Source organism: Pithys albifrons, chromosome 7 (genome assembly GCF_047495875.1).
Source record: "Pithys albifrons albifrons isolate INPA30051 chromosome 7, PitAlb_v1, whole genome shotgun sequence".
In the NCBI taxonomy this organism is placed as follows: Eukaryota; Metazoa; Chordata; class Aves; order Passeriformes; family Thamnophilidae; genus Pithys; species Pithys albifrons.
This window is the reverse complement of record NC_092464.1, coordinates 10181764-10209366: the sequence shown is the minus strand read 5'-3', so window position 1 is coordinate 10209366 and position 27603 is coordinate 10181764. Positions and strand designations below refer to the sequence as shown.

Here is a 27603-nt window from a genome sequence, read left to right as displayed (position 1 = left end):
CAAAACCCCATCCAAACTGGCCTTGAACACTGCCAGGGATGGGGCAGCCACAGCTGCTCTGGACAACCCATTCCAGCGCCTCACCACTGTCAGAGTAAAGACTTTCCTCCTAACATCTAATCTAAACCGTATCTCCGTCAATTTGAAGCCATTCCCCCTTGATCTGTCCCTGCAGCTCCTGATGCAGAGCTCCTCTCTGATTTCCTTCAGACACTAGAAGGCTGCTGTGAGGTCTCCACAGAACATGCTCTTCTCCAGGCTGAGCATGCTCAACTTCCTCAGCCTGTCTTCACAGGGGAGGTGCTCTAGTTCCCTTATCAACTAATATTTGTGTTTCTTTACTTCTTTCTTTTAACACTATGATGTCAGATATTTGTAATGTTTAATTCAAACCACTTGCATTTTAAATTGGTCTGGGCTTTACACTGCCTTGAAGGAAGATGAGTAATTTGAAGGAAGGGAAAGAATGAAAAGTCAGAAGTGCATTAAAATGTGTATCATCAGTTGTCCTCAATCTCATTTATTAATTACTTTTATGAAGAAGTAATTTGATACAAAAGAACAGTTTAGCATTTTCAAGGCTTTTTGGCCTCAGAGATTCAGGGTGCGCAACGAGTGAACTCCAAAGCTGTTTCTAGCATTCAGCTTAAAATGCATTAGGGAGTACTTTGGTGGGGTCCATTTCAGCCTCAGAAGGGAGGACATCACAATTATTGCCATTATTTCTGTGCTTCTGGCGACAAACCATCTGTATGAATTTGTTACTATTAACACAGCTGGAGGTAGTGCATGTTCAAAGTAATGCAAGTACAGGCTGGCACAGTGTCACACTTCCATTATAACTCCAGAAGGTTGATCCTTCCCAACTTCTCTCTCACTCTCGTGTTTCCATGATGCTGTTATCTCCTCTGACCTTCATAGCCTGACCACTGCCACTGATTTTTAGCAAGTGTCATTTGTGTTACAAATTGGTCTGGACTTGAATCTGTCTGTATTAAGAGGTTTAAATTCACACTTACTGGTGGTGGGAAAAGAGGGAAAAAATTACAGAAAGTGGGAATTTGCTGAGCTGTCAAAAAAGAAGTGAGCTTAAAAGGGTTTTATGGCTAATAAAGCCTTTGAGGAAACAAGCATAGAAAAACAAAAGTGCAGCCCAATGCAATAAAATTGCAGTGTCCTTAAAATGATTACGATAACAGTGCTGTGAAGTCAGGCAGCTCTCAAACAATCTGGTGAATAGCTCTGTGCTCAAAAGTTATTTGGTTGCTCTCATGAATTCTAGATGAATGGGAACCATTTACAAAATTAATATTTTTTTAACTTACGTAAGACATAAAGCATGTTCAAACTCGAATAAATCCATGAAACACAGTCCTTCTCTAAGCCCTCACTGGGGATGTGTGCTTCAAGATGTATGAAGCTACATTGAAGCATGGACAGAAGAGCTCAAGCTCAGACAGACAAGGCAGGCTGCTGTAACAGCACAGACTTGAAGCATCAGTGCCCAGGACTTTCATTATAGATTATCAGATGAGTTGCTCTCAGGGGCACTTCCAGGCAAGAGAGATAAATACAATTTCAGTGTCTAAATGTTTTTTTAAGCTTGGTAGGCTGAGAAAGAATTTAATGGCAACACCATAAATTACTTTGATGCTAAAATGTTCCCAGTAGTCCTTGCTATGGCACTTACCTCCTCTATGACCTGGAGCAAACCCCTCTAATGTCTCAGTTTCTTCTCCATTGTATGGATAACATGCATCTTTCTTGTGACAACTGAGGCTTCCTTTGTGTCTAGAAAAGGAGGAGTAGGAGTTGGAGAAGGCTGAGTTCAATAGCTTTGTACTGATGGTTGCCAACCTGATGAGAATGGCAGAGTGGTGTCACCGTGTTGTGTCTTCTCCAGCATTCTATGTTCTACCTAAGGCAGGAGCACTCTCTCCATCCATGGGGCAGGTGTGGATGACAACTTACTCCACTGATTCCCTCCTCAGGCTAATGTAACATCTTTCATTTGTACTGTGGGACAATGTGGCTCAGATGTTGGCAGTAGCACCTAAAAGAGGCAGTTTTGGTAAATGATCTTTCAGGTCAGAGAGCAGTGGTGACGGTGTGCTAAAAAGTGCCAATTCCCAGGAGACGGGAGTCAGTGGAAAGATGGGAGTTAAAATCTCTTGTGGAACTTTGGTAAATCTACATCTGTTTATTGCAGTAGCATCACCAGCTGTCCCATAGGTCTGTTACTACTGAAATTTGCACACAAAAAGCTTTGCATCAACCTATTTCATACTTCAGTAGCTGAGTTTTCCCATTATGTGGCTTGTTAAAATATTTACTAATCTTAGCAGAAAAAAAAAAAGGTGAAAAAAAAAGATAAATCCAAGAGAATTAAACTGTATCCTTAAAATAAAAGCTTTCCTAGTATCTTTTACAGCTTCACTGAGATGGAGAAGTGCTGTCTGTGATCACTGACACTGAGACCACATCAATCATTAGCTACTATTTTAAGCTACACATTTTAAGTCCTGGCTATTTATATCTGAAGGCCAGTGAGCCTGGGCCTCCAGGAGGCAGTGCCAAGGACCCTCTCCTCTCCATCTTGGCAGCACTACATGTGGAAGACCCTCGGGCCTGAAGAACCTTCTGTTGAGATACGAGACTCTCCCTGGAGAAAAGGTGCTGTTGCAGCAAACCCGCAAGTTGTACCTACCCTTCAAATCACCAGGAGATAAATGGGATGTTCTTCATACTGACTTTAAGGAGAGTGAGTCACGGAGCAAGGGCCAGGGTGTCACTGCAGATTAAGAACTGGTTATGAGATAGGGGAGAAAGATTCGTCATGAACTGCTGCTTCTCAGCGTGTAGAGAGATTAGTGGTACCCCATCGGCAAATTGTCTCTGTTAGGAAGAACTATGGAGGATTTAGAAAAATTCCAGATGGATTTAAATACATTGAGGGATTAGGAAGCACAATGTTAGAAGAAATTCAGCTGGAATAAGTGTGACAGAATAATAGACATTAACAAAAATAGTAGTTTGGGGAAAAAAAAAAGAAAAAAGGTATTCTTAAAACTCCTCATAGTCTGTGCTCTGAGGCTGTGGAGAATTTGAAGACAAGATTTGCTGTATTTATATAGATGAATCCTGCCCTTGGTGTGGTGGCACTTACTTTCAGACTTGAAAATTTAGAACAAGGCATGCAAATCTGGAAGGTGGTGGCCCATTTCCCAAACTAGTGTAATACATATCCCTGAGGTCAAGAGTTCAGCAGGAGATTTTTTAAAAAGAGATTTTAATAAGAATTGAACATATACATTATCACATTAACTATTTGTTTTTAGAATTATACCATAACCTTACTTATTTTCTGAAGGAATATTCTTGCTGCAGGGTATAAAGCAAGAAGAACTCACTTGTGGTCCCTGTTCTTTGCCTGGGATGCCAGTGCACATGGTGCAAAGGGAATGGGCATGGCTAAGGTTTTATTAAACCTGAGCTTCATGTAAGGATAAAATGGCACCATTCCAGACCTCTGGAGTCAGATGATGAATCAGCTGGACTCTGGTTTTCTCCTGTATGATATTTATTTGGTCAGGTGTTTCTAGTTGAGCTATAGATAGATAGATAGGTAGATAGATAGATAGATAGATAGATAGATAGATAGATAGATAGAGAGATAGATGTTTTGCCACTTTTTGACTGGACTTTGGGCAACTGCCTTAAATACAGCCAATCTCGTAGTAACCCTCACACCTTTTGAGTGTTCACTCACAGAATTGAGGAAATACTGTTTTTTGAATACCGTTACTGAACAACTTTTTTAACATCTTTACATCTTTTGTTCTTGATTGTTAGCAGTGTAAACACGACAGTTTCCAAGACAAAAAACAAACAAAAAAATTTAAAGAACCCATGGGTTTTGTTTGTCAGAGCATTGTTTTTCCCAGGATAGACTGCTCCTGAGGTTATCCTTTCAGAGGCATATCTGTCTACTTTTCTCACCCTCCTGCAGAACTTTTCCTGAATTTTCTTGGACTTTATTTCTTTGGACCTATCTTTAGGCTGTCCTGTATTTATTGATGGTTTCAGAAAATCAGGCAGTAGCACAGCTGAGGTTGTTTAAAATAACCTCCAGTCTGGTACTGGTGGTTGCTGCTCAGAACTGACTCAGGGTCCGGAGTTAGTGTGTGCTGCTGGGAATGTGCTTCCTTCAGCACTGCTCTTCTTACTTCTTCTTTATCCCAGCAGCGGGAAATGGACATTGCTTTCCCACTCTACTCTTTCCTCCTGACTGCTTTTAGCAGGCAAAGCAGTAATAGCTGATGGGCATCTGCCCTTTGCCCACAGAGAGACAGCACCCAAGTCCTGGCATTCTGGCTTCTCTGCTTCTCCTTGCCAAGCAGTGCCCTCAGAATGGAGATATGGTGGAAAAAAAAGTCACGCCTGACACTGGCCCATGAAAGTGGGAGGTTAAAAATGATGAAGCTGCTTTGACCTGTTACAACCGCCCCCCTCTGCTGGACTGAACACTTTGTATTTGTTAGAGCAAGTAATGAGCAAAGAGGCAGTTCCTAGCAACTCTCCTAAGTCATACGCAAGAAGTTGCTTTGGACACCTCAGAGTCTTGTTGCTCAGCCTGAGCCCTGTGACAAACATACGTGCTCTTTTCCAGGCATGGAGGGAGGGTGACAGCTTGTGCTGGGGCTGGCCAGGCTGCTCTCCCCAGCCTCCCATCAGCAGGGAGTTTGCCTGCACCCAGTCGATGTCCACACTGCTGCCAAGTGGTTTTAGCAGCCAGAGAAAACTAGTCCTGAACATTATTAATACTAATGGTGGACTCTTTATTTGACTCTCTAAAGCATTCCAGATGGTATTACAGACCCATAGTTTTGAACTTTATTTTTTTATGTTTAGCTTTTTATCTGCAGTGTTGAGGAGACTGTGCTACACTAAGAAAGTGGTACTGTTACAGACTGTTGCCCTGTAAATGAGAGGGTGCCAATTTGATGTCAGTCTAAACAGAGACATTTTTGGGAAATGGCCAGGTGGAACATCCTTAAATAATTATTTTTAAATATGGAAAGCATATTTCTTAAAATTCGGTATTTAAAAGTCTAGGCAGGAAAAAATTACATTCATATCAATACTAAAAAAACAGTCTTTGACATGAAAGAAATTCTTATCTGTGTTCACTAAGTGAATGACTGTTAAAAAATCTTAAACACTCAAAATAAATATAGAGGTCAGCAGGACCAACAAAATTACATTTTTCAGATCAAACCTCAGATCAGGTAAGTACCCCCACTAGAATTCACTGATCTTTGATGAATTCATCCAGACAATTGTCAGACTAGGTCTTCTGGTAGAATTTTTTTTGCTAACATGTGAATGAGGGAATTAAAGACTCAAATGAGAAAGAATCTTACAGTTCTAACCCAGCACTTTTACCTGTGTATAACTCTCATTGTTTAATAAAAATTGGTTTCTGAAATTAAATTTTTCAACATATTTAGTCCATTCAGCTTTTGTTTTCAAGAGCTTTTGGTGTGTGACTTGTTATCCATGTGTTAGGACCTTTTCCCTTTAAAGGACCTTTCTAGGTTTAAAGCTGAAATGTGGTTGTTTCAGAATTTAGAGTGAAAGCCAGAGTGCCTCGTTTAGGTTCCAAACTTAACAGCTGCTAGATGCTGTGCATATTCCCCAAGGATGTCATCCACAGCATTTCACATCATTGAGCTCCCTCAGAGACAGGAGAAGACATACCCACACAGGGAGGTTAGGCATCTTCTTTCTTCCACTGATTAGAAGAGATTTTTGAATATTTCGGGAGACAGCCCAGACTGCAAAGGACCTCTCCGTTTCATTGAGACATGCCAAACAAGCAGGATGTTCTGGGATCCAGTGTGTCTGGTGCTCCTCTGCTGACAAGCACTATGCCTAGTATCTTCTGCTTGTCTTCTGCTCATTACTGCAGAGTTGGAAAGTGAAGCAGCTGATGGAAGAGATCTTACTGAAGTTGGCCGGAGCAGTTTTAACTCCCGCACCTGAGGAGAGTGCTCTGTGTACCAGACCGGAGTGATAGCACTGTCCATCATCCTGTTGATGGCCCAGTGCTTTATCTTCAGGCTTAAAAGCAACAGAGAAAGATGGATAAAGTGCAAGACAGAACATGACTTTAACTTGCTTCATTCAGGAGTAAGGAAAACTGCTGGTCCAAACAGGTTTTGAGCATGTGTGTGTTTTGCATTAGTAAATAAAGTGTGTTTAAAGTAAACAGTCTAAATAAAATGTCTCCTCCCCAAAAGTTCAAGGTTCAAGCTCTACTTCATCCTCTTATTTAGATGGGCATTTAATACTATTCAAGCTGAACTCAGGTGTAGCCAAACTTTGGAACATTCTCCAGGGTAAATAAGTGGAGTGGAGATGTGACTGTGTTGAGTTGGGATCACCAAAGATAGGCTGGGTGTGAGTGGCATTTACCCCCTCAGAAAACACTGATTCTGCTGGGAGGACTGCAGTTAAGCATTCAGGGAACTTTCAGGCTGCAGAGAAATGACTTGCAATTTTAGTGTGGTGCTCAGCACTGTTGAAAATGGACAAATTAGCCTTCATTGCCTGTGTTCTGATTTAAGCAAATTTTGGGTGGATCAAACCCTACCTTACTTAAGATTTTACTGGAGATTAGAGTGACATTTAGGTTTAAAGAATGCAATTCCCAATGTCAGGCCTACTTCTGTACTGTAGATTATTCTTCATTTTTGCAGAAAACGATTCAATTGAACTAATCTGACAGGGCTGACTGGATGTCCATTATAGTGCTGCATTACAATTGCTAAACAGAGTGTTGGAAGGGCACTGGGTACAGTCTGGTAAAGACAATACAGAATTTGAATGATGGCACTAAGGGGGCATTTTGGGGTCCAGTAAGTGGGTTTCCAAAGACTCTTGGCAATTAGGAGGAGGGAAAGCAAATGAGAGCAACTGCTTGTGAGACTGACATAACCTCAGAATAACATTGAACTACATGTTGCTCTCCTCAGGCTGAGAGCAGGCTTGGCAAACACCAGCAATCAAGCCATCTGTATAACTGCATCAGAGTTTTTGCTACCAAAATGGATCAATTTATGGGATTGTTTTGACAGGCATGTTGGGAAATACAGAACATATAGTTTTCATCATTGTTTACTTCTGTTTTTCCTCTTGTTCCCTTTGACATTGCCCACTGGCTTATATTAGAGTTTGAGCTCCATTTAGCTCAGCATGCAGAGCTGGCCATACTGCCAGTGTCTCTCCCTGCAGAACAACTCCTGTGCCTTCATTTACATGTTTTCTTGTTGTTCTTTAACCAGGAGGGGAAACTTTGAGCCTTGAATGCATAAATCATTAGGTCCAGGTCAAAATTAGTCCATTATTCAAAGTGGTTGTTCTCACTCATCTGATTTGTTGTTTATCTCGGGAATTTCTTGGAAACGTGGAATCCATTTGTAACATTGTTCTGGTAATAGCATGAAGCTGAACTGGTCCTGAGGAAAGCATCCAACCTTCAGCACTCCTCTTGACGTGGTCTAATTGGCCATTTGTGAAGCACGTCTGGCCCATAAGACTCTTGTATCCTCCTCTGTTTGCCCACAGCAGGCCTTTAACAAGGAAACTCAGCAGTGAGGCAGAAGTTAACTTCACCTTGATCAGGGTGCTCTAAATATGATCTAAAATTAGTCACATCCCCCGTGCTTGGAAAGTTTGGAAAAAAAAAATTTGGTAGGAGAATGAGCGAAGTTTTTATTATAAGTAAAAGATAATTTTCACGTTGTGTTAATTTTCACGTTGCAACTTCTGCTCCATATTTGGTAGGGAGCAATATATAGAGTCAATAGTACTGGGCTTTCTATTCTTAGTCCAGAAGGGATGCAAGTTTAATAATAAGTCTTTTATATAGCAATGCAGGAACCTGACAAGGAAATTTGGTATAATTAACTTCATTTAATGAATAGTGGAAACGAGGGTCAGGAAGATGTCTTGACCAGGGTGACTTGATAGGCCAATAACGACATATTCTGTTCCTCATTCATAATTTGTTCAGCTACAGATATTCTCTCACTTAGGTATAAAGCCTCTGAAAAAGGTGGGATTGTATAGACAGATTAAAAATAAAAAGGCTAACAAAGCCTATACATTTTGTAACGAGAACTAAGGAGAAAATCACTTAATGGGATTGTTCCAAGTTGTGCCAACTTTATGGGACCAGATTTTAGAAATGACTCCTCATCACTGCATTTTTCATGTAAATTGAAAAGCGTAATCTTAGTCAATGACAGAGTCAGATTATCATTCAGTGTTCTATTATTTAAATTACCTCTTTGAGTGAATTGTTCCTTAAAATATTTCTGTTTTCAGCTTCCTCACTGGGAGGGATTTAGACATGGGAAGATACGGAATCTTATTTTCACCAGACAATCTAATTTTCCTGTATTCAATGTCCAGTACACTTTCTGGAAATGCTTTGACAATTACATAAAGTTGGCTCCCAGATCCACTCCTGAACATTTAAATGGATTATACTAATTTTCAGAAGTGCTCAGCAGCTCACATTAAGGTTAAGAGATATTTATTCCTGCACTTTGATTCCAGATTCATCTCTAAATAAAATAGCTTTATAGCCTAGATCCTGCCTTTTTGTTTGTTTGTTTTGTTGTGCAGACAAAACTGATGAAGTTATAAGGAGGTGATTGGTTCAGTATGGTTTTAGGTGAACCCAGCAGGTCTAAACTGGAGGATTTATTTTTCACGTGGTTAAAATGGATATGGAAATTTTCATAGTTATGTCGTGACGTTAAATCATGACATCATAGTCTTGAAGTGAGCTGGGGAGCCATTTCGTCTGAGGTGATAATGTAGTACCACCATATAATATTGGCTATTTTTAGCAGAGATATAGGACATATTCTGCAGAAGGTATAACTAACTTAGTGCAAGAGCCGTGCCCTGAAAAGTGAGTTTACACGAAAGCAGGAGTAGAATATTTTGCAGGTGATGCTCTGCCAGACTTTGCATATATCTACATAACCTCAAAGGAGAGACTTATATTTCATTCCCCATTTATTTCTCCACTGTCATTAGAGTGTCAAAGTATATTCTACCAATAATATGAGACAGAGATTGGCATCTGAGTGAGACAAAGTTCTGCTACTTGTTCAGTAGGGTCTGAATCTGTCAACTGGAAAATAACAACTGGGGTAGCACTCACAGATAGGGATGGCATTAGAAGATAAAGCAATGAAGAAAGTTAGCTACACATGAATTTTACATACTTTCTGATTCTCTTTTCATCTTCCAAGCTGTAGAGAACTAGGCATGGAATGGATCTCAGAAGAATTATTTTAAACTGTGAGATGTATCAGCTTTTGGTTTAGCTGTTTTTATTGTATTTTAGTACAGTTAATTTGAAAGAAGATGCAAAAGACAAATGGTCAAGTGGAATGAGAGCAAAGGCAGGAAAACCAAAGTAAGAACTGTCTCAAGATTTCAGCTGGCAATATCTATATCCTTTGCAAAGAGGTGCTATGCCATCCAGCAGTTGACACTTCCTAAGGCCAAACTCTGGAGCAAAAGTGATCAGAAATCTTTAAGTTGATCAAAAAAAGGTAGTTGTAAAATCGAATCATAGAGTATCCTGAGTTGAAAGGGAATCAAAAGGATCACTGAAGTCCAACTGCTGTTTCTGCACAAGATAACCCAAAAAAACCCAATCATGTGCCTAAGAGCATTGTCCAAATGCTTCTTGAACTCTGTCAGGTTTGGTGCTGTGCCCACTGCCTTGGGGAGCCTGTTCTGTGCCCATCAAGCAGGACTGTTAAAGACACTGCAGACACCATTAGTTTTATTGGACATAGAAAGGCTTAGCCAGACTCAAGAGAACTTGGAAACATAAATAGTAGCCATGGGAGGGCCTTTTGCTGCTTTTGGTTTTTCCAGCTCATGCTTTGTGTCTCTGGGGCCCATGTAACCTGTGAGTTCTCTTTTATGAATTCACTGTTCTGAAATGCCACATCACATGCTCCCAAAAGAGAATGCTTGTGAATGGTACCTGTGTTGAACCCAGAACCTGAGGGCCCACAGCCCGAGACTCACTCTGTGCCGTGATGCTTCCAGTGCCAGCAAGACCTATCACCCTAAGGAGGTTCCCCTCTCTCCTCCCAACTCTGTGCTGAAGGGACCTTCTGTTTAGTTCAGACAAAGTGATGTGAACCCCCACCAATAACTTTTCTCCAAATCTTTGACCTTGATAAAATAGTTCAGTTGGAGTTGTCTAAAAAGTTTCTTTCTACTTTTAAAACTTCTTTGTGGAGTATCTTACTATTTGTTCCTTACCTGAACAATTATGTTTTGTCTTTCTTCCTTGGTTTACATAATACTTTCTCTTGAATTAGTTCCACAGTTGTTGTATCCTCACAATCAGTAGAGGAAACATATTGCTCAGTAAACCCCCACTCCCTAATACAGAAACTAAATTAAGCAGCCTGGAAATTAAGCATAGTATGCAAAAGTTCCACAAGTACTTTCTGCTTGCACTGGGCACATGTGGGAACGCCATGAGCAGGAGAATGGGTGGTGGTTGCAAAATTGCCTTCTCCTTATATAAATAAGATTGGTGATGTTGCTCTAAGGTGCTGTTGCAAGGCAGTTTAATTGAGTTAATGTTGTGCAGGTGGAAATGGTGTCATTCTTTCCAAGTGAACAAAGTTAAAGGCAATCACTATGCAAACCATGCATCACTGAGCAAAATGCAGCACTAAACAAAAGCAAGGCATAAAACACGTGACATAGATTAGAAGGGACAAGCATCACCTGACTTAAGCAACCAAAGAGGTATTTTATATCATCTGACATCATCAAGTGTCAAGAAGTATAAAAAGAGAGGGACCTCATTTTGGTATTTGCCTCAGCCCTGTGAGGATGCACTGCCCTATTGAGATCAGGCCTTGCCTGCATCCACACTGTGTTATCCAGGGAGGTGAACATTATCTTGTTAATTTTTTCCTCTCTTTATGGGAAGTTTCTCTGGAAGAGTTTTCAGGAGGTTTTGTGGGGTTTGGATGGTTGGAATCTGTATTAAGTTGGGTGATTTGGTAGCTACTGTTTTTAGTTTGTTTTTCCTCACATTTGTGTATATATATATGTGTTATATTATAATCTGTTTTTAATTGTCTTTCTTTTTTGTAATATAAGAAGCTTGCTGTTTTGGGTTTTTTTCCTCTCCCTCCTTTTCTCTTGGGCGGCGGTGGAAGACCCTTTCTCTTTGTGTTGGGCAGTTGGAATTTTGCAAGCTTAACCTAACACACTGACATAGAACAGTAATAAAGAGTACTAGAATGTATCAATGTTGAGAATTGGGTAAAATTGTATTGGAAAATACAGTGATTGCAATCATTTTCAGTGGAAATCCTCAAATGTGACAGTGTGATCAGTAGTAGTACTGGTACCAAAGAGTATTGGTCCTGCATGTTTCCTGTACCATTATGAATGACAATTTCTTAGCCTATCAAACTGCATCTGAGTTTGTGAACCTCTGTGTTTGATGGTGCATGAGAGCTCCTAAGACTGCTCCTGGATGCTCAGGCTTGCAAGAGAATGGCCTTCCAGCACCATTTTCTCTCCCATTTTCCCTCCAGCCTTATTTCTGGGTAGCATTCTAATGCTCTGATTACATCCCCCATTTACTGCCGCTGCCTTGGCTTGTTGCAGCACATCTTGTTTTTGAAGCTGGGGAATGCTTTTCAGGGGAGAAGGGGTAAGCAGGGAGCAGGAGATTGAGCTTTTACAGGTGAGGCTCCTCAGTAAAAACCCACACCGACGTACACAGCAGTCTCTGCCTGCATCAGAATCACTATTACAGTAAAAGCCCACTTGCTGACACCAATCATTCCTGTAAAATTTAAGCCAACATCTTTGGGAGAAAAGATTTAATTAACACATACCCAGAGTCACTATGACAATCTGCTTTCATAGTGATGGGAATAATCACATTTTTACCCACTGAAAGTCCTTGAAATGTAAGAGTTTTATGAATAGTATATTTTTTTCCTTACAGAATCAATCAGATTCTTTTGTTACTTTCACACAAGAACATTTCTGTCTTAGGCATGTAGAAAAATTAAATTTATCTGGTGCCTTGAGGGGCTACCTCTGCTTGTGTGACAGGAGGTCTCTTGAGCATTTTGGGTTAGAAGCATGAAGGGAGGCTGAGCAATTCCATCCTAACCAAGATCCACATGAGACATCCCATTATTTAAATAGAGGTGCCCTTAGGGCAGTGTATGTAGAACCCAGCGTAAAAAAAAAAAAAAAAAGACAAAAAACCAAAAAAAACCCCAAAACAAAAACACTCAAAAACACCCACCCAAAAACAACAAAAAAACCCCCAACCCCAAACCTCACCAAAAAACCAGCCAAATAACCCTCCCCAAAAAAGTCACCAAAAAAACCAGTGTTCATTGCAGACAATAAATAAAATGGTGGCAATGATTACTTTGATGTAAAATTAGATTAAAAACCTTAAATTGGAATGCAGAAATAGTGACCTTTAAAAAAAGGTTTGAAAAAACCCACAATTGTCCCCTTAGTCCAGTTGAAAAGATCGTGTCTAAAACTACAGACTTTTTTTTGACACCTTCTTCTCCTACTTGCTATAAATCCTTGAAAGAAAAAATACAGAACCCTTTTTCCCCTGGGTTAATCTCATCAAAGTTGTTTCTGCTTTACCATGGTATAAGATAGATTAGTTTGTGAGGTTTAATTTTATGGTCTTTGGGGCTTAACATTGTTTGGAATAAATCTATGATCACAACTTAGAAAGTGTATCTGTTTTCACTGGACATTGTTATATCATTTCTGTATCCTTTTACTTTCTCAATATTTTTCTATTTGGTTTGACAGTACTGAACTACATCTAAGCAAGGTATGGTCTGTATATTAGGGGTGGAATGTTCTTAATTCATCTTTAGAGTTGCGACAACTCCAATAACCTGAAATTTTTGCAAGTATGAATTTTGCATCTAGATAAGTGCTTTTTAAAATGATAGCAGTATTCTTGCATTAGGCTTGATTGCAACCAGTTTTCTGAATTAAAAAATGTAAATGTGGCATTGACAAAGGTTAAAAAGATTTAAGGGGGTTTGTCAGCAGTGTATGCACACACCAAGCTAAATCCCATGTATCTAATCGGTGTCCTCTGGACTGTGTGCCTTGCTCCATTGTTTACTTTCAAATCCATAATAACTTTGTATCCTTTCAGTGGGCAAAGATTCATTTTAAAAACTAATGAATTTAAAAATACGCTTTTCCCTTGTCCATTTGATACCAAGCCTGCAATTTGACTTTCATTGTTTGTTTCCCTCCTTGTCTCGTCAATCCTTTTCTTTCTTACTGTCCCTTTACTTTATTACATTTTTTATTGAGGACTGAGATGAACTGGTTGCTGCATCATGGGCCCATTACACTTCCTAACAATTCCATTTACACCTTATTGTTTGTCTTATTGCTGGAAAATTCAGGTGATTCATCATGCCTGAAGAAGCACCTGATCCCAATTCCCCTGATATCATGATCACTATGTGACAGGAATACAGTTAGTGGTGGCTTTCACACTCAAAGAGGCCAAGGTGATAACTCTTTTGGGACCTTTAGCCTCTCAAGTATTGATGAGTTCCATTTTCGTAATGCTGTGTTTTCTTGTTCCCTTTCAACAGCCCCCTGAGTGTGGAAAAGGGCTTGGAGTTAATAAAGGAAGTGGCAGATCTCCTGAAGCTGCAGATGAGTGTCTTCGATGATGTCAAGTATGTACATGGAATTTGCTCCTTTTTAATTTTATTGGATTCCTCATTATTTTTGAATAGTTTGTCTTACAAGGAAATACCCACTCTTTAATGCCAGAATTAATGAGAATGTGCAAGAGGCAAAAGAGAGTCTTTGTAACACTCCCTACACACAGGAACAAATTATTTTGAAAAAAATTATAAAGACTAAAACTTTCCTGTGCTTCAAGAGTGAAAAATAATCTGTTCAAACTATGCTATAAAAACATCACCACCTTTATGTAACATTTTCTAGGTAAAGCAAGTCTTGTGAAGGGTTGTTATATCCACCATTGACGAGGGGAAAAATTACATCAAAGGTGGAAGAAAAGTTGGGTCCCTGGCTTTGAGTCTGGCACATGGCACAAGGTTGTGCTGCTTGGTCAGCTACTTATTTAAAAAGACACAGGGAGTTCAGCTGTGTTTGAGCTACTGCTTTTCCTCCTATGATTCATACTGATGAATGTCTGCAAGTTAATGTCATGAACTAGGAGGTTATGATCTACTATGGCCAGTAAAGGGTTTTAGAGTGGGGATTTTCTGAAGGCATTTTGGTAGAAATATTTGCTTCACAAAACTTCATTCTTTATAAAACATAAAATAAGAGTAGTTTGATATAAAAGTGTTGGAAAAGGACCAGCTGTGGGAGGGTTTCAACAGCTTGTTGGAAGGAGCCACATCTTGGGGGCACAGAAAAAGATTTGTGTCTGGGCAGCATCCCGCTCCTGCCCGTGGTTCAGAGGGACTGGGGCTCTTGCTTTCCCCCATGAGTTGGGTTGTTGAAGTGCAGCCCCTTCCTCAGCCTCCCCTGTGCTGCCATCAGCTTTTGTTTAGCTTTCAGTTACAGAATGTAATTCATCGTTTAATACTCTGGTTTAAGTCATAGTCTGATGATGTTTCATCCTTAGTGAAAGTGTTTATTCTTAATTGGAAAAAAATTCTACCCCCTGTCTTCCTGTATATGTAATATAAATAGGAGGAAGAAATAGACTACTGGTGAGAAAATCTTTTCAGAAACTTGAAAAATACCAGACAAATTTATGTTAGTTATTGAGAAGGAAAATATTCCCATATTTTTTTTTTTGCCTTGCTTCAATGAATGTCTTTTGATAGTATTTCATGAAATACATTTTTGCAAAACCTGAGCTTTTTAAATTACAAAAACTGATGATATTCTATTATCTTCCCTATGAAGAAAATTTGCATCCTTGCCTTTGAGTAGTAGCAGATAAACTCTACTGCACATTTAAAGGAGTAATCCCATGGAACAATTTCTCTGCTGCAATCAGCGGGTTCTGCTTCATTAACTTCATTCATTTACAGTACAAGAACAATTTCATCTACCTTTCTAATTGTTAGTATAAAGCTTTTTGGTTATTTTTTTATCATTTTATAAATCACAACAACATTGGAATTGGCAGGCTGGGGTTTCATTCTCTAATGAAAACTATCCCTCCAGAGAGATAGCTAGCTAAGATCAACCTTTTCTTTATTTTAATGTGCAGAATTAGGGAAGCTGGTTATTTTGCACTTATTAATATATGGTCATATGACTGTACTGAAAGTACTTCTATGGTCAGTACTGGAAAAGTATATTATCAGTTACAGTAACTCCAAACAGGACTGAGCATTCTGTCTGTCCATACAATGTTTTTATCAGTCTTTGCCTTTTTAAAAGGTCTATAAATCTGTGAAAAGTTATCCCAAACCTCAAATTAGTGAAGAATTTATACATGATAAATATTCTTTTTCCAAGAAAGTGAGATGCTTTGACTCAGGTTAAACCCATGAAATACTAAGGAAATATGGAGCTGACCAGTATACACAGCAGTAGTGAAATCTTTAGAAAAAGGCCTTGCAAAGAAAAGAGTTAACACTTTTTGGATTTGTTGTTTTCTTATCATGGCACCACTATCAATGAGAAACAGTGTAACTGGGAGCACTCTGCTTGGCTTCTGAGTGGCCTCATGGAGAGGAGTTTCAGGAAACTCTTGATGTCATATCCACAGCTGACATATCAAAGTGTGAGAATGAGGCCTCTCAGAAAATGTGCTTTCTACTTGGAATTGGAATTATGAATGATTTACATTATTTTATTTCACTGGCAACTGAAAGAATTTTTTTTCTTACAGATTAATTAAAAAAAAAATTGGAAAAATTATGTAGAAAAAACTACCAATAAGCCTGAAGGTCAAATATTTATAAAAGGGGTGAGAATTTGTCATGCTAGCCTACTTTGAACTCAGACCTGAGTTATTTGCTGGGCTGAAAATTCTCAATTCTCTCATTTCCCTCCAATAATTCCAAATGATTAGAAAGTAAATGTGTAGACTTGGGTTTTTAGATCATTGCAAAGATTTTAGAGTAAAGACATGTTAATGAGAATCATGCGGTTAATTTGAGAGTATAGACAGTCATCACATCAAATAGGAATAGTGTATGAACTAAGGAGAGAGGGCAAGTGGTGGGTTCTTTTATAGCTCTTTAAATTCTCAGTTCAGACTTTCTTGTCCTTTTCTCTGAAAAAAAGAAGTGTTTCATTAATAAATTACTGACTTTAGTTAGTTTTGTTTTCACTCTCCCCTATATTTTTAGTTTTTCCCTGTGCTTTGGAGTTAGGTAAGTGAACGATTGCTTTTGCCATGGATTCCTACCCATTCCCTGTGTTAACTCCTGATTAGTTGATGCATGGTAGTAATCAGTTTATCTTATCTTCTGCCTTTCACAATCCTGCCAGCTCTAACCAAGAGCCTTCAATTCGCAGTGTAGCCTCAGGCTTGGCTTCCAGAGCACTGGGTCCCACTGCTGCAGCTGATTTGTTGTCAAGTTTGTACTGACACAAACTTTGCTCATCCTGTGAAGCAGATGAGTGGGAATAGATTTAGGGAATTCATAATTAGAAATATTTCAGTGCTGAAAAAAAGATCCGACATGTTAGTTGTCACTTTTGGATACAGCCTGAATCTTTATGGAAATAGTAGTTATGCTTAATATGTTTTGTTAATGGTTATGTAGCTGTCAAATAAATTCCATTATTTCTTATTACATCATTAGAGACCATTAAAAGGATATTAGCATGCTGATGTAATTATGCAAGCAGACGTAAAATGACTATAGTTATGATTTTATAATCTAATTATGGGTGTCCAATGCCCCTGGTGATTGATTGTTGGACTTGTATCATGGATTGCAGTCAGATGGGTAGTAATGTTAGAAGGGTTTGTGTCTATTTTTTAAAAAAAATGACTTTGCAATCTGCAACTTTGGCCGCCTTCATGTAACTGTAGTTATAGAATATACTTACAAACACCAGACTTTATCAACAAACACCCAAGTGTAATAAAAATACCAAGATCTGTAAACTTACCTTTGAAGGTAGTGGAAAGGACACTTAGAATTAACAGTCAAAGCCATTGATTAAAACATAGATGACTTTGGTTTCTAATGAGAATACAAATGACTTCCAGACTTTTATATAAGGTTCCCATACTTGGGATATTTACAGAGAACATTGCTAAGGGGAATTTCATCTCTGAGCTTGGCTGAATACCTCTGTATGGAAAGAAAACAGATTATTCTGATTTCACAGTATTTCAGACCTTATATCCTACCATTTTCAGTCTCCAGTTGAGTGAGATTTTCACCTGAATATTACATTCCCTCTAGACTGATACAATTTTCCCAATTGTCATTGAAGATCTTTCCCTCTAGGTGTCTCTTTTTCCCCCGTTTTGTTCTGCTTTGTCTTCCTCCACCCATTCATCTTAATGGCAGCTTTGTCATTTTTTGCCTTCTAATATACCCAAACTCAGTACTCAAAAAACTATCTTTTCCGATGTGACAACTTAACCAACATTTTCATTTCCATACATAATGTTTCAGTGGAAAACCTGTAGCAGAGCACTCTATGTTCATGTCATAAAATTACATTAATCTCTATGTGTTGTTGATTTTGAAGTGTAACAATTGACTATATATAAGCATATAATCCATATATATAATGTTGGTAATTAACAGGATACTTGGGCTACATTTCAAATGGTAATATAAATAGATTTTTCAAGTTGAAAAAGCTGATTCTGGTTACCTAATAGAATGTCCTGGATTGCAAAGTCATAACATTTAACCAGTCTTCCCCTGTCATCAGTGTTTGGTTGCATCTGTATTGTACATCCAAAGCCAAGTGAAAAGACCAAATTGCTCATGTTTCAGAGTCTAAAGCTCCAACCCCCAGGGTTCAGGTTGGTTTTTCAGCTGGCAGTGCTCCCTTACCCACGCTGGGGCTGCAGGTGAATTGTTTTATGTGAATAGCTTATTATACAGAAAATGAACATTCAGGTTAGCTGAAGGTATGTAAGGAAACTATACGAAGACTTCAGCTGAAAAATACCTTTCAAACTTTGTAGCAGACCCAGCAGTGTGGTTTGCTATTTTGAAAAGAAAATATAAATTTAAAGTAATGACTAATTCCAAAATGTAACTACTTGGCTTATAAGTAAAACACTTTTATTTTGGGTGATAAGAATGAATAAAAAATTGACTTTGGACTGAAGTCAAGTCATAATTTTTTTTTTGTTCAGGTGACCAATCTTTTGAATAACAATAATTATGACATATTTGGTCATATTTATATATTTTTCTATAGCTATCTGTGCTATCTACAGTAGAAAAAATTTCTTGGTTAATGAGTAGCTCTTCAGTGTTTCATTTTATTTTCATTGTTCAATGTGTGACTTCAGGTTTTATTTATTGCACTTTATTCAAATTCTGCTTTGATATCAGAAACCCCATTTCCTTCTGTTTTGGTTTAGTTTTTTTTTCCTATGGTGCTGTTCAGAACACTTTGAAAATGCTTGGCAAACATGAATCAATACATTTAACTCATTTGAGGTGTGGGCTTTTGTTAGGACCATGCAGAGCCGGAGTTATTAATGAAAAGATTAGTGTCAAAGCATTTGCCAGTATGAGGTGTCCAGTGTGATGTCTCCCAGTACAGCTTATTCAGCCTCTTCTGAAAGGAACTTCACTGGCTGAGACAGAGGTCCCATTAGCTTCACTTACCCCCCTGAGCATTCAGCAGTCCCAACAGTCAGCTCTCAGTTTAGACAATGTTATTTGGTCTATAAAATAAATGAATAAATTCATGAAATGATTTGGCTTCAAATGAACTGAGTCTGAGTCTGAATCTGGTACCAGCAGAATTCAAAGTGACAGTAGGACCTTTACATCTTTGTCGTTCCATACCTTATTTGCAACATACTTCTTGAAGTCTGATAAAATGGAAATTAAGCCCCCTGTAAATCTTGGTCTTCTCTACCACTTGACCACCATTCACCTTTGGATGTCTGTGGACCTACTCAAAAAAAAAAAAAACAACAACAAAAAAATTTTGAGAAGAAAGACTGCATTTCTATAAATGAATTTAAGTCAAGAATTATTTTTCCTATTAATACTGTAGTATGTCCTTAGTGTCAACTCTGTTTTTTAATATGTGATTCTAACAAAAGCTTGAATTTGGAAGGCTTCTCATGAGGAAAGTCACAAGCACATTCTTGTCATACTTCAGGTCTCTGTTTTCAAGTATTGGGGTTAAAGACACTTTGCACCCTTTTCAAAGATAAGACTTTATACAACCAAACATTACCTGTCATTATCCTTGTTCTTAGGAGGATCTGAAACGTTGGGCTGGAATAAATACAATTTGAAAAGCCAGCCAACCATCCCAGTGAAAAGAGCTTGATCTGAGGAAGATGTTTGAAAATCAAACCAAGTGGTGGAAGTTTGGAAAAGCTTTAAATAGATTCAAATGGGAAATGTAGGGCAGGCATGATTTGTGGTGCTCCCAGCCCTGCCAGTTATGAGCATGTGCATTGGCTATAGAGTTCTAATCACGCCAGAGAGTCTTTGTTCATTGTTTGTCATGTTAGTTTTATAACACCTGAAAAATTCAATCGACCAGTTAATCACGTTCAGTCATCCAGGAGCTAAACTCTGGAACAATACTTGGTATTTTCATTTCATCGTGGTGATGTGTTATGACATGTGGTGTATGTATGCTCTGAATGTGAACATCTCAGGAAATTACTGAGGCAGGATATGTGAGGGGGGATATTTAACCACTGAGCACTGGTGGGACAGGTAACAGTGTCTTGTTAGCTTTGTAGCTGCAAACTTCCCTGTACTGTGCTGATTTTCTGTGAGTTCTTTCTCCTTGATTTGGTGTGATTCATCTTTTCTCCTGTTGTATGTTGAACACCCATGGATTAATATTCTTGCAAAGTTTTTTTCTAGATTGGCAGATTCTGGATTCTGCCATCTATGTAGTTCATATTTACTGAGAGGAATGTTGTAATATTGTGCATATGGAAAAACATACAGTTCATCCTGCTCTCCTTAAGCTGCTGTAGTATAAAGAAGCAATAAATTTAATTTTTTTTCCATCGCATTTCTTTCCCAAAACTTGAGCAAGATTTTTAGTTTAGTTTGAACTCTGCTATGGTTAGTCTTACTGAAAAGATTCACCTTCAAAAAAGTTGAGCAGTATTTGTCATCTGCTCTCTGATTTTAAATAGCAAACCAACAGACTATGGTTATTTGACAAAACCTTGTTTAAAATGTTGTAAAACCATAACTCAGAAATAATGGAACCCCTTTCATTCAAACTTAATTTTTTCCACAGATTTAATGAGTCTGGGAAATGAATTATCTGAAAAATGTACTGTTGTAATTCATTGCATGCAGGCACTTTTAAGAAAGTACATTGTGGTTTCTGGTACATATTGTCTTATTTGACAACTAATTTATAAAATAAAGATACATCAGTTTTTAAAGGAATGATAAGGAAACAAAAATAAGGTGCAAGTTTCAACTATGCATTTCCTTACTTAAAAATGAGTGATTTCACAACCTTAGCATTACATTAGTCTTGTGGTTTTCCCCCTGAGGTACAATATATTTTGTGTGCTTTTCTTTAATGAATGTGCATATAACCAAGATCATTTTGCCCTCTTCACTGTAACTTTCCTGCTAGAAAAATACAAAAATCATTAAAATAACAAGAAGGATTTTGGCCTGCAGCATTTTATGAATTTTAGGTGACAAAACAGAAAGACCATAAAAATCTAAGGAGATTCTTACAAATAATATGTACAATGTTTGACTTTCCATTACAGCGTTTCATCCCATTAAAGCAGATGATTTGCACTTTTGTAAGCAAAAGCAGAATGGATCTGGTGTTAGAGGTACGTTTCCATGAACCCATAGGTTCCTACTCAAGAAAAAGATTTTAGAGAAGTGACCTTCTGAAGTTTATATATTTTTTGCTTCATATTTCTCTAGTACTCATCCTCTGTGTGACTGAGAATGCTGTCATATTCCTTTTTAATAAAATTCAAGTTCATAACATTGCAGGGTAGGCAGGATGTATTCCTTTCTTTCAAGTAAGTCTCTGAATATGTGCCACTGCATTTAATTTATATAACATTTCACATATTATTAACAGGTAATCATTTCCATTCTACAGATGGATACATTGAAACTCAAGGCAGTTTGCTTCATTTTCCCTAAAATGGTACAGAATTTGGTGACAGATGTGAGAATAGAATCAGAGAATTGTGATTCTCACTCTTGAACTAAAGCTTGATTCACAAATAGAATTACTAATATTAGAAATGAAAAAAGATTATAATGTAGGGGTTTGTTTAAAAGAATAATCCCTTAGAAGTGATATAAAAGAAGTATCTTACATCTATGTGTTTCTTGATCCTCCTGCCCTTGGCTACCTGATTCTCCTACATGTACAAACACATTTTTTTCTCTTTTTTTGTAACCTGGATGGTTGGATTGAATGAATATTACAGACCTCCTGACCCAGCTGAAAAAGATAAATATTCTTTTGCAGGTTTTTTTGCACCCTAGCCAGTAAATATTGCATGTCTGGGTCAATGGGTTGCACCATGACCTGCCTATAGAAAGGTTTGTGTTCCTTAGAGCCAGAAAGACAGTCACACAAATATACATGTGAAGGTATGACTGAAAAAGCCCAATAAATTCCTCTTGCAGTGCCTCTTGACAAAGCAAATATCTCTACATCACTGCTGGTAGGGGAACCTCAAGAACAAATGGTCCAGTTGGTCCCCTCAAAGTTAGAGAAGCCAACAGGTTCTTAAGAGGACAAGCAAGAGAGGTCTGGTTGTAGCACTCAGTAGTTTTGTAGCTTTTTGAACTCAGACTGTTGCAAAGTTTGTTTGTTTTTTGTTTTTTTTTTGTCTTTGGTTGTGCTGCCTAATCTTCATGGAAGAAATGTGTTCTTTCCATGGATCCTATCAGAGCTGTGACGTGTTGAGCCTGTTCCTCTGCAGCCATCCCACCATCACAACCATGCTCTTTGTTAAGCAATTTCACGTGTGCAAGCTGAGCATAAGGTGACTGCTGTCCCAGTAGGCAAAGTTTACTCTGATTTCAACCCACTCCATAAGAACACAGGGGTGAAGGAGGAGTAGACCTGAAGTCAGTAAAATGCACTGAGGGCTTACTGGGTGGAAATCAAAAAATGTCTGCTATTTGATGGTATAAAGGTAAAAAGAGGGAAAATGTAAATATAAATAGAATAATTTTTATATTTTTAATGACAGAAATTTTATCCTTTGGCTTAATCCTTGAGGAGTGAAAGAAAAATCACTGTACATTTAAGCAGCTTTTTGAGACCATTTTCCCACTCTCTCAGGGTCCAAGCACTTTTTTTACCATAAGAAATTATAGCACTTGTATGGTTTGTTCTTTTAAATACTGTAATTAAGAACCTTATTTGCATGGCAGGCAAAGCTGGCAACTTTCATGTACTCAGCGTGGTGAAAATGTCAAGTTTCATGGCTTGTGACAGATTAATAGAAAAATTATTTTAAAACTCTGCATATTATTCATAGATATTGAGTAATCATCAAAAGTTGTATTTTGTGAAGAATAAAAATAGGACAAATTGAGTGTAGCATCAATCTCTAAATTGAGCGTTGTCTCTTTTTAAAATCATTTAAATTGTAGGCTTAGCAAAATAATCTTCACCTCAGATGAAGCAAGTTGTAAAATCTTTAAAATACTCTTTCATCATCTTTTGCAGTGTAAATTAGAATCAGTGTACTTAGCACGATTTTGATGCATATAGATTAAATGATTAATGTCAAATTAACAACTAATGTGAAATAATTAAAACTCCAGTATTGGTATCAGAGACCCACCAGACTTGGACTGCTGCTGTGGAAAGCATCCCCTTCTGGACCAGCCATCCTTTTTCTGTGACTTCTCTCTTGAAATTCCTCTAAAGGCAGTAGTGTGCCAACCAGAAAGCAGGTCATTATTTGAACCCTTTGTGGTGCCCTCTCTCTCCCCTGCAGAGCTGCCCCAGGCAGTCACTCCACAGTGCTCATCACTGCAGGAGAAGGGATGAGGCCATGACCAGGTGTCCAAGTACCTCAGTTACTGAGACTGCAGCTTGCACAAGCAAACCTGAGCTCCAGCCATCAAATTCAAACATAAGTTTTGTTTCCATGTAGTTACATTTGCAGGACATGATTGCTCTGAGACTAACAATCCATCTAATCTGTGTGGTCTGTCTTTTAAAAGTCCCAGCTGCCTGGTGAAAACCCCTCTAATAAATGCACAGTGGGTAATCAGCCACTGACTGGTGAGCACTGCAGTCAATGTCCTTCCCTTGGCAGGGATTTGGCTTTAGTTCCTGGTTATTGGACACCAGGTGTAATGGGAGCACAAGAAGTCTAACTTTCTCTCTCCATGCCATATGTTTAGTGCAGGAGTACATTTCTTTAGGCAATGTGGTAAGCAAACAGTTCATGCTTACTTTATATAGGATAGAAATATGAATAGATAACATCTTATTGGCTGTATTGCCATGTGTTCTGGAACACTGTGTGTCTTTCTGCAGTTTAAGGACCATGTTAAGCGTTGCCAGAGAAGGGCTCAAAAAGTTCAGTTTGCTAAAACAGAAAAAGATTTTTTAATTGATCACTGGCTGTGAGTACATACCTGTCAATAGGAATGTCAGAATAAATACAGCTGTACATTGACATTTGTGCAGTTCAGGTGCAAAGTGAAACAAATCTTTGAACAGTAAAGATATTAGAGTGAGAGATGTGTGCCTTTTTAGTGTTAAGTCTGTGTGATGATCAATAATTCTCTACTCAACAGTTCAGGGCTGTTATTTTGTAGCAGATCAGCACAACACATCCTTTGCTGCTTTCCTGAATCTTTGAAACTTAGTCAGGCACCTGCTTATGTAGTATAAATAAAGTATGATGCAATGCTTCACTAAATAAATTCTGGTCAACAGTTCTGGTACAAAATGTTGGCAGAACCTGAATCAAGTGGTCAATTTAGTTACAGCTCGTCCATCTGAACATCAGGAGAACAAAATAGCCAGTGTACACTTCTTAATCCACTCATGTATTATATGTCAATGTCCAGCTGCAATTTTCTGCCTTTGCTTTTCTCTGTAACTCCTGTTGTGTAAATATACTGTAGTAGAAAAGTGCCTCTTTTTATTATGTGTTTCTTTCCATTAATTTGATTTGACATATGTTTATATACATCTATATATAATATATAACACATTTTACAGCAGCATGAGCATTTTAAAATTTCCATAATTGAGAAGGTGTAAAGAGGACCTCAGTGCAGTATAAACAATGGAAGTAAGCTTCAAATTCCTAAACAGAGAAAGAACAGAAATGTGTACACATTGCAAGTCATTAGTTCAAGCCCACCAAACGTTTCCTGAGACAATTACCTTTGCTGCTATAAAATTTGCTTTGCACAGCCCTCTGGAGCGTTACTAATTGCTTTTCTTAACCTCCAGAGATTAAAGGATTTTGAAATGAACATATAGACAAGTAGTGACTTTAATTTCAAATCTAAGCTTTATTAAGGCAAGCTGTGTTTTATGAAATAGGGTCATTAAGAGAATGTTTCACATTGGAAATAACCAATCCTAATCTCCTCATCTTCCTCCAGTCTTGAGAAATTGCACTCTGCCTATGTCTCTTAAAAATGCAGTGCCACCTCAACTCATTTCCATCTGGCATCAGCTCTGTGTCATCTTCAAGACTACATAGAACCGTGTTGGCACTTGTTTCTCAAATCCTTTTCCACTAGGGGGTATGATAGACTGTGACTGTATCTCACAGGAAACCCTCCGTGTGATACTGTAGTACTGAACTACACACACACGAGGGAGAGGAATAGGCATGCAAAGCTTGGTACATAATTTATGGAGATTCAAATCCTGTCATTCATAAATATAATTATAACCTACGGCTTGAAAGTGATATGGACCTTGCCATATTGATCATGCTCCAGCTCTGTTTATTCAGATCATTCATTTGTTGACAGGAAAAATATAAGAAGAATGTTGTTAGTCATAAAACAATTAATGAAAGGAAATACTTCTATTTTACATAAGGAATATTCTTTGTTTCTCTGTGTGTTCTGCACCCTCCCACCTTCAGATGGGAAATATAAACCCAAGGGGAGGCGATATTATTAAATCAGCAATCAACCTTCAAGTCATTTTGGTATAAACACTGTAATTATTTCATCTCTAGTAAACAGAATAAAAGAAAACAGCACATAAGGGTGACAATTTGCAATATGCTTTGGATGTCTTTGTTAAAAAAACCAAAACCTATTATGACTGAAATAAAAAATAAAAAGGGGGGAAAGTTGTGACAGTCAACAGAGGGGATAATTAGTAAATTTTTAGTAATAAATTTAGTAGGTCATTGCAACAGTCATTATTTTTTTTTTTTGTGGGGAGAAGTTACTGTTTGTTAGCCTTGAAGCCAGAACTGCTTACCTTTATTTAAAAAAAAAATCATAACAAAGTATAAGAAAAAGGTCCTAAGTGTGACTGTGTAGTCCAGACGCCTTCTAAAACTCAGTCTTCTCTTACTTAGCTGGGTATAAGTGCATTTATGTCAGAAGGTGTAATTGTAGTAGGATACAGCTTGAGGGAGGGAGAGATGAAAATATTGGGTTTAATCACATTTAAATAACGTTTTTGATGTCAGTTGCACAGCTGTGTGTCTCAGATGTGGGTTAGGTTAGGCTGGATGGTGTGGTTTAGTGTGTGAGTGCTCTCCCTGCCCAGCGGCTGAGCCTGGCTGGTGTGAGCTGCTGGCCAGGAGGGATGGCCCTGCTGCCAGCAGCACCCTGGCTTGGGAATGGTGTGCCTGCAGTTCAGCAGGGCACAAACACACGCACCCTCCATGAGCCTCTGCACTCGCAGCGATGGAAGGACAATGCCATTAATACTAACCCAGCTCCACAGCCTGGGACAGCCACACAGCAAAGCTGTCACCCTCCCAGTTGAGAGCTCTTGCTTAGGAACCATCACAGGTGCATTTTATACATCTTTTTCAGATTGGTTGACCTCTTGTTAAAAAATCTTTTAACAATATTTTGCAGTCAAATAATTACTGGTTTAGTTTAAATGTTCTCATCCAACACATAATGAACAGTGAGGAATTCCCCAAAGGGCACCTTTTGTTATTGAAATGTTTATTTATTGAGCGCTTTTGCCAGAAGCCCCCCATGAGAAAAATCTCATTTTATGAGCTCCCGAAGCAGTCAGTTCCCAAAACATCAAGCAGAAATGCAATTTTGACCAAGTAATCTCAAGGTCTTTTGTTTGCTTTTAAATAAACAGAATGCCATTGTGCAAAAAGTTGTGACCAGAGCTACTTTATATTTGGTATTTTGTGAACGTTCCTAGTGAAGCTGTGCTGATGTGGTGCTCAGGTCATTCCTTACGTACTAGAATTCAAGTGCTACAGTAGAGGAAATCAGTATCCCACAGACCAGCATATGAGCAGGTGTTTTACATGATTCTGAGATTTATTTCCTGGAATAGGATGGTGCTATCGCAATATCCTCCAACTTGCCTAAGGAATTTTTTCTCCACCCTGTTTTTCCCTGAGCTGCGAGGAGAAATGGCAGTGCCAGTGGTGGGGCACACGTGAGGGTGACTTGGATCCTCTGTGTTCCTGCATTATCCAGGGGGAGTCACTAGAGAATAGTGCGATGGCTGCTGACAGCCTTCACTCCTGGGAAACCCCTGTCTCACTGCCTGGGCTGGGGCTCTCAAATGATCCAGTTTGAATCCATATTTTAGTGTTGCCAAGAAGTGCAAGGGTGCAGGACAGAGGCAGGGGAGAGCTAGGGAGAGGAAGTGGGGAGTGCTTGAGAAATGGAAGCAAAACACTCAGGGAAGGGAAGGAGGGCAGGAAACGTTGTGTGTCTTTGCTGATAGAGCCGAAGTGTAACTACACTGCAAATATCTGAGCAGAAAAGAGGGATCAGCATTTCTCTTAGACTGGCAATGTAGAAAGAAGGACAGTAGTTATATTCAGTGTTTGGTATCCTGAAACTCCCACGTGCCTTTTACGTCTGAATATCCCAACATTAGTGACAGAATTGGGGAATAGTCTGGATTTTTGTAAAGCAGTTATCTCAATTGAAGAGTACTTTGCAATTGTTGATTTTATAATCTACAATATTACAATGATGTTGACACATGTTTCATACTTATCTAACATTATTAAGTGTTTCTTGGCCATTAGTGACCAGTGTTCTTTAGCAATAAAATCTCTGCTTTCTTTTTCTTTCCTTCCCCATAGAGCATTTAGAGAAAAATGATTGATTAGTGGCAGCTCCTGTTAACTCCAGAGTAAAATGTGCAGAGTGCATG

At 38.5% G+C, this 27603-nt stretch overlaps 1 protein-coding gene across 1 annotated transcript in view; it reads left to right on the top strand.

The window, feature by feature from the left end:
- Window positions 1-27603, top strand: part of PTPRN2 (protein tyrosine phosphatase receptor type N2) — a 652515-nt gene that overhangs the window by 260897 nt on the left and 364015 nt on the right. Inside the window, exon 10 of the mRNA XM_071560012.1 lies at window positions 13743-13829. Within this exon, the coding sequence (XP_071416113.1) occupies window positions 13743-13829 (87 nt within the window). The remainder of the gene's footprint in view (window positions 1-13742; window positions 13830-27603) is intronic.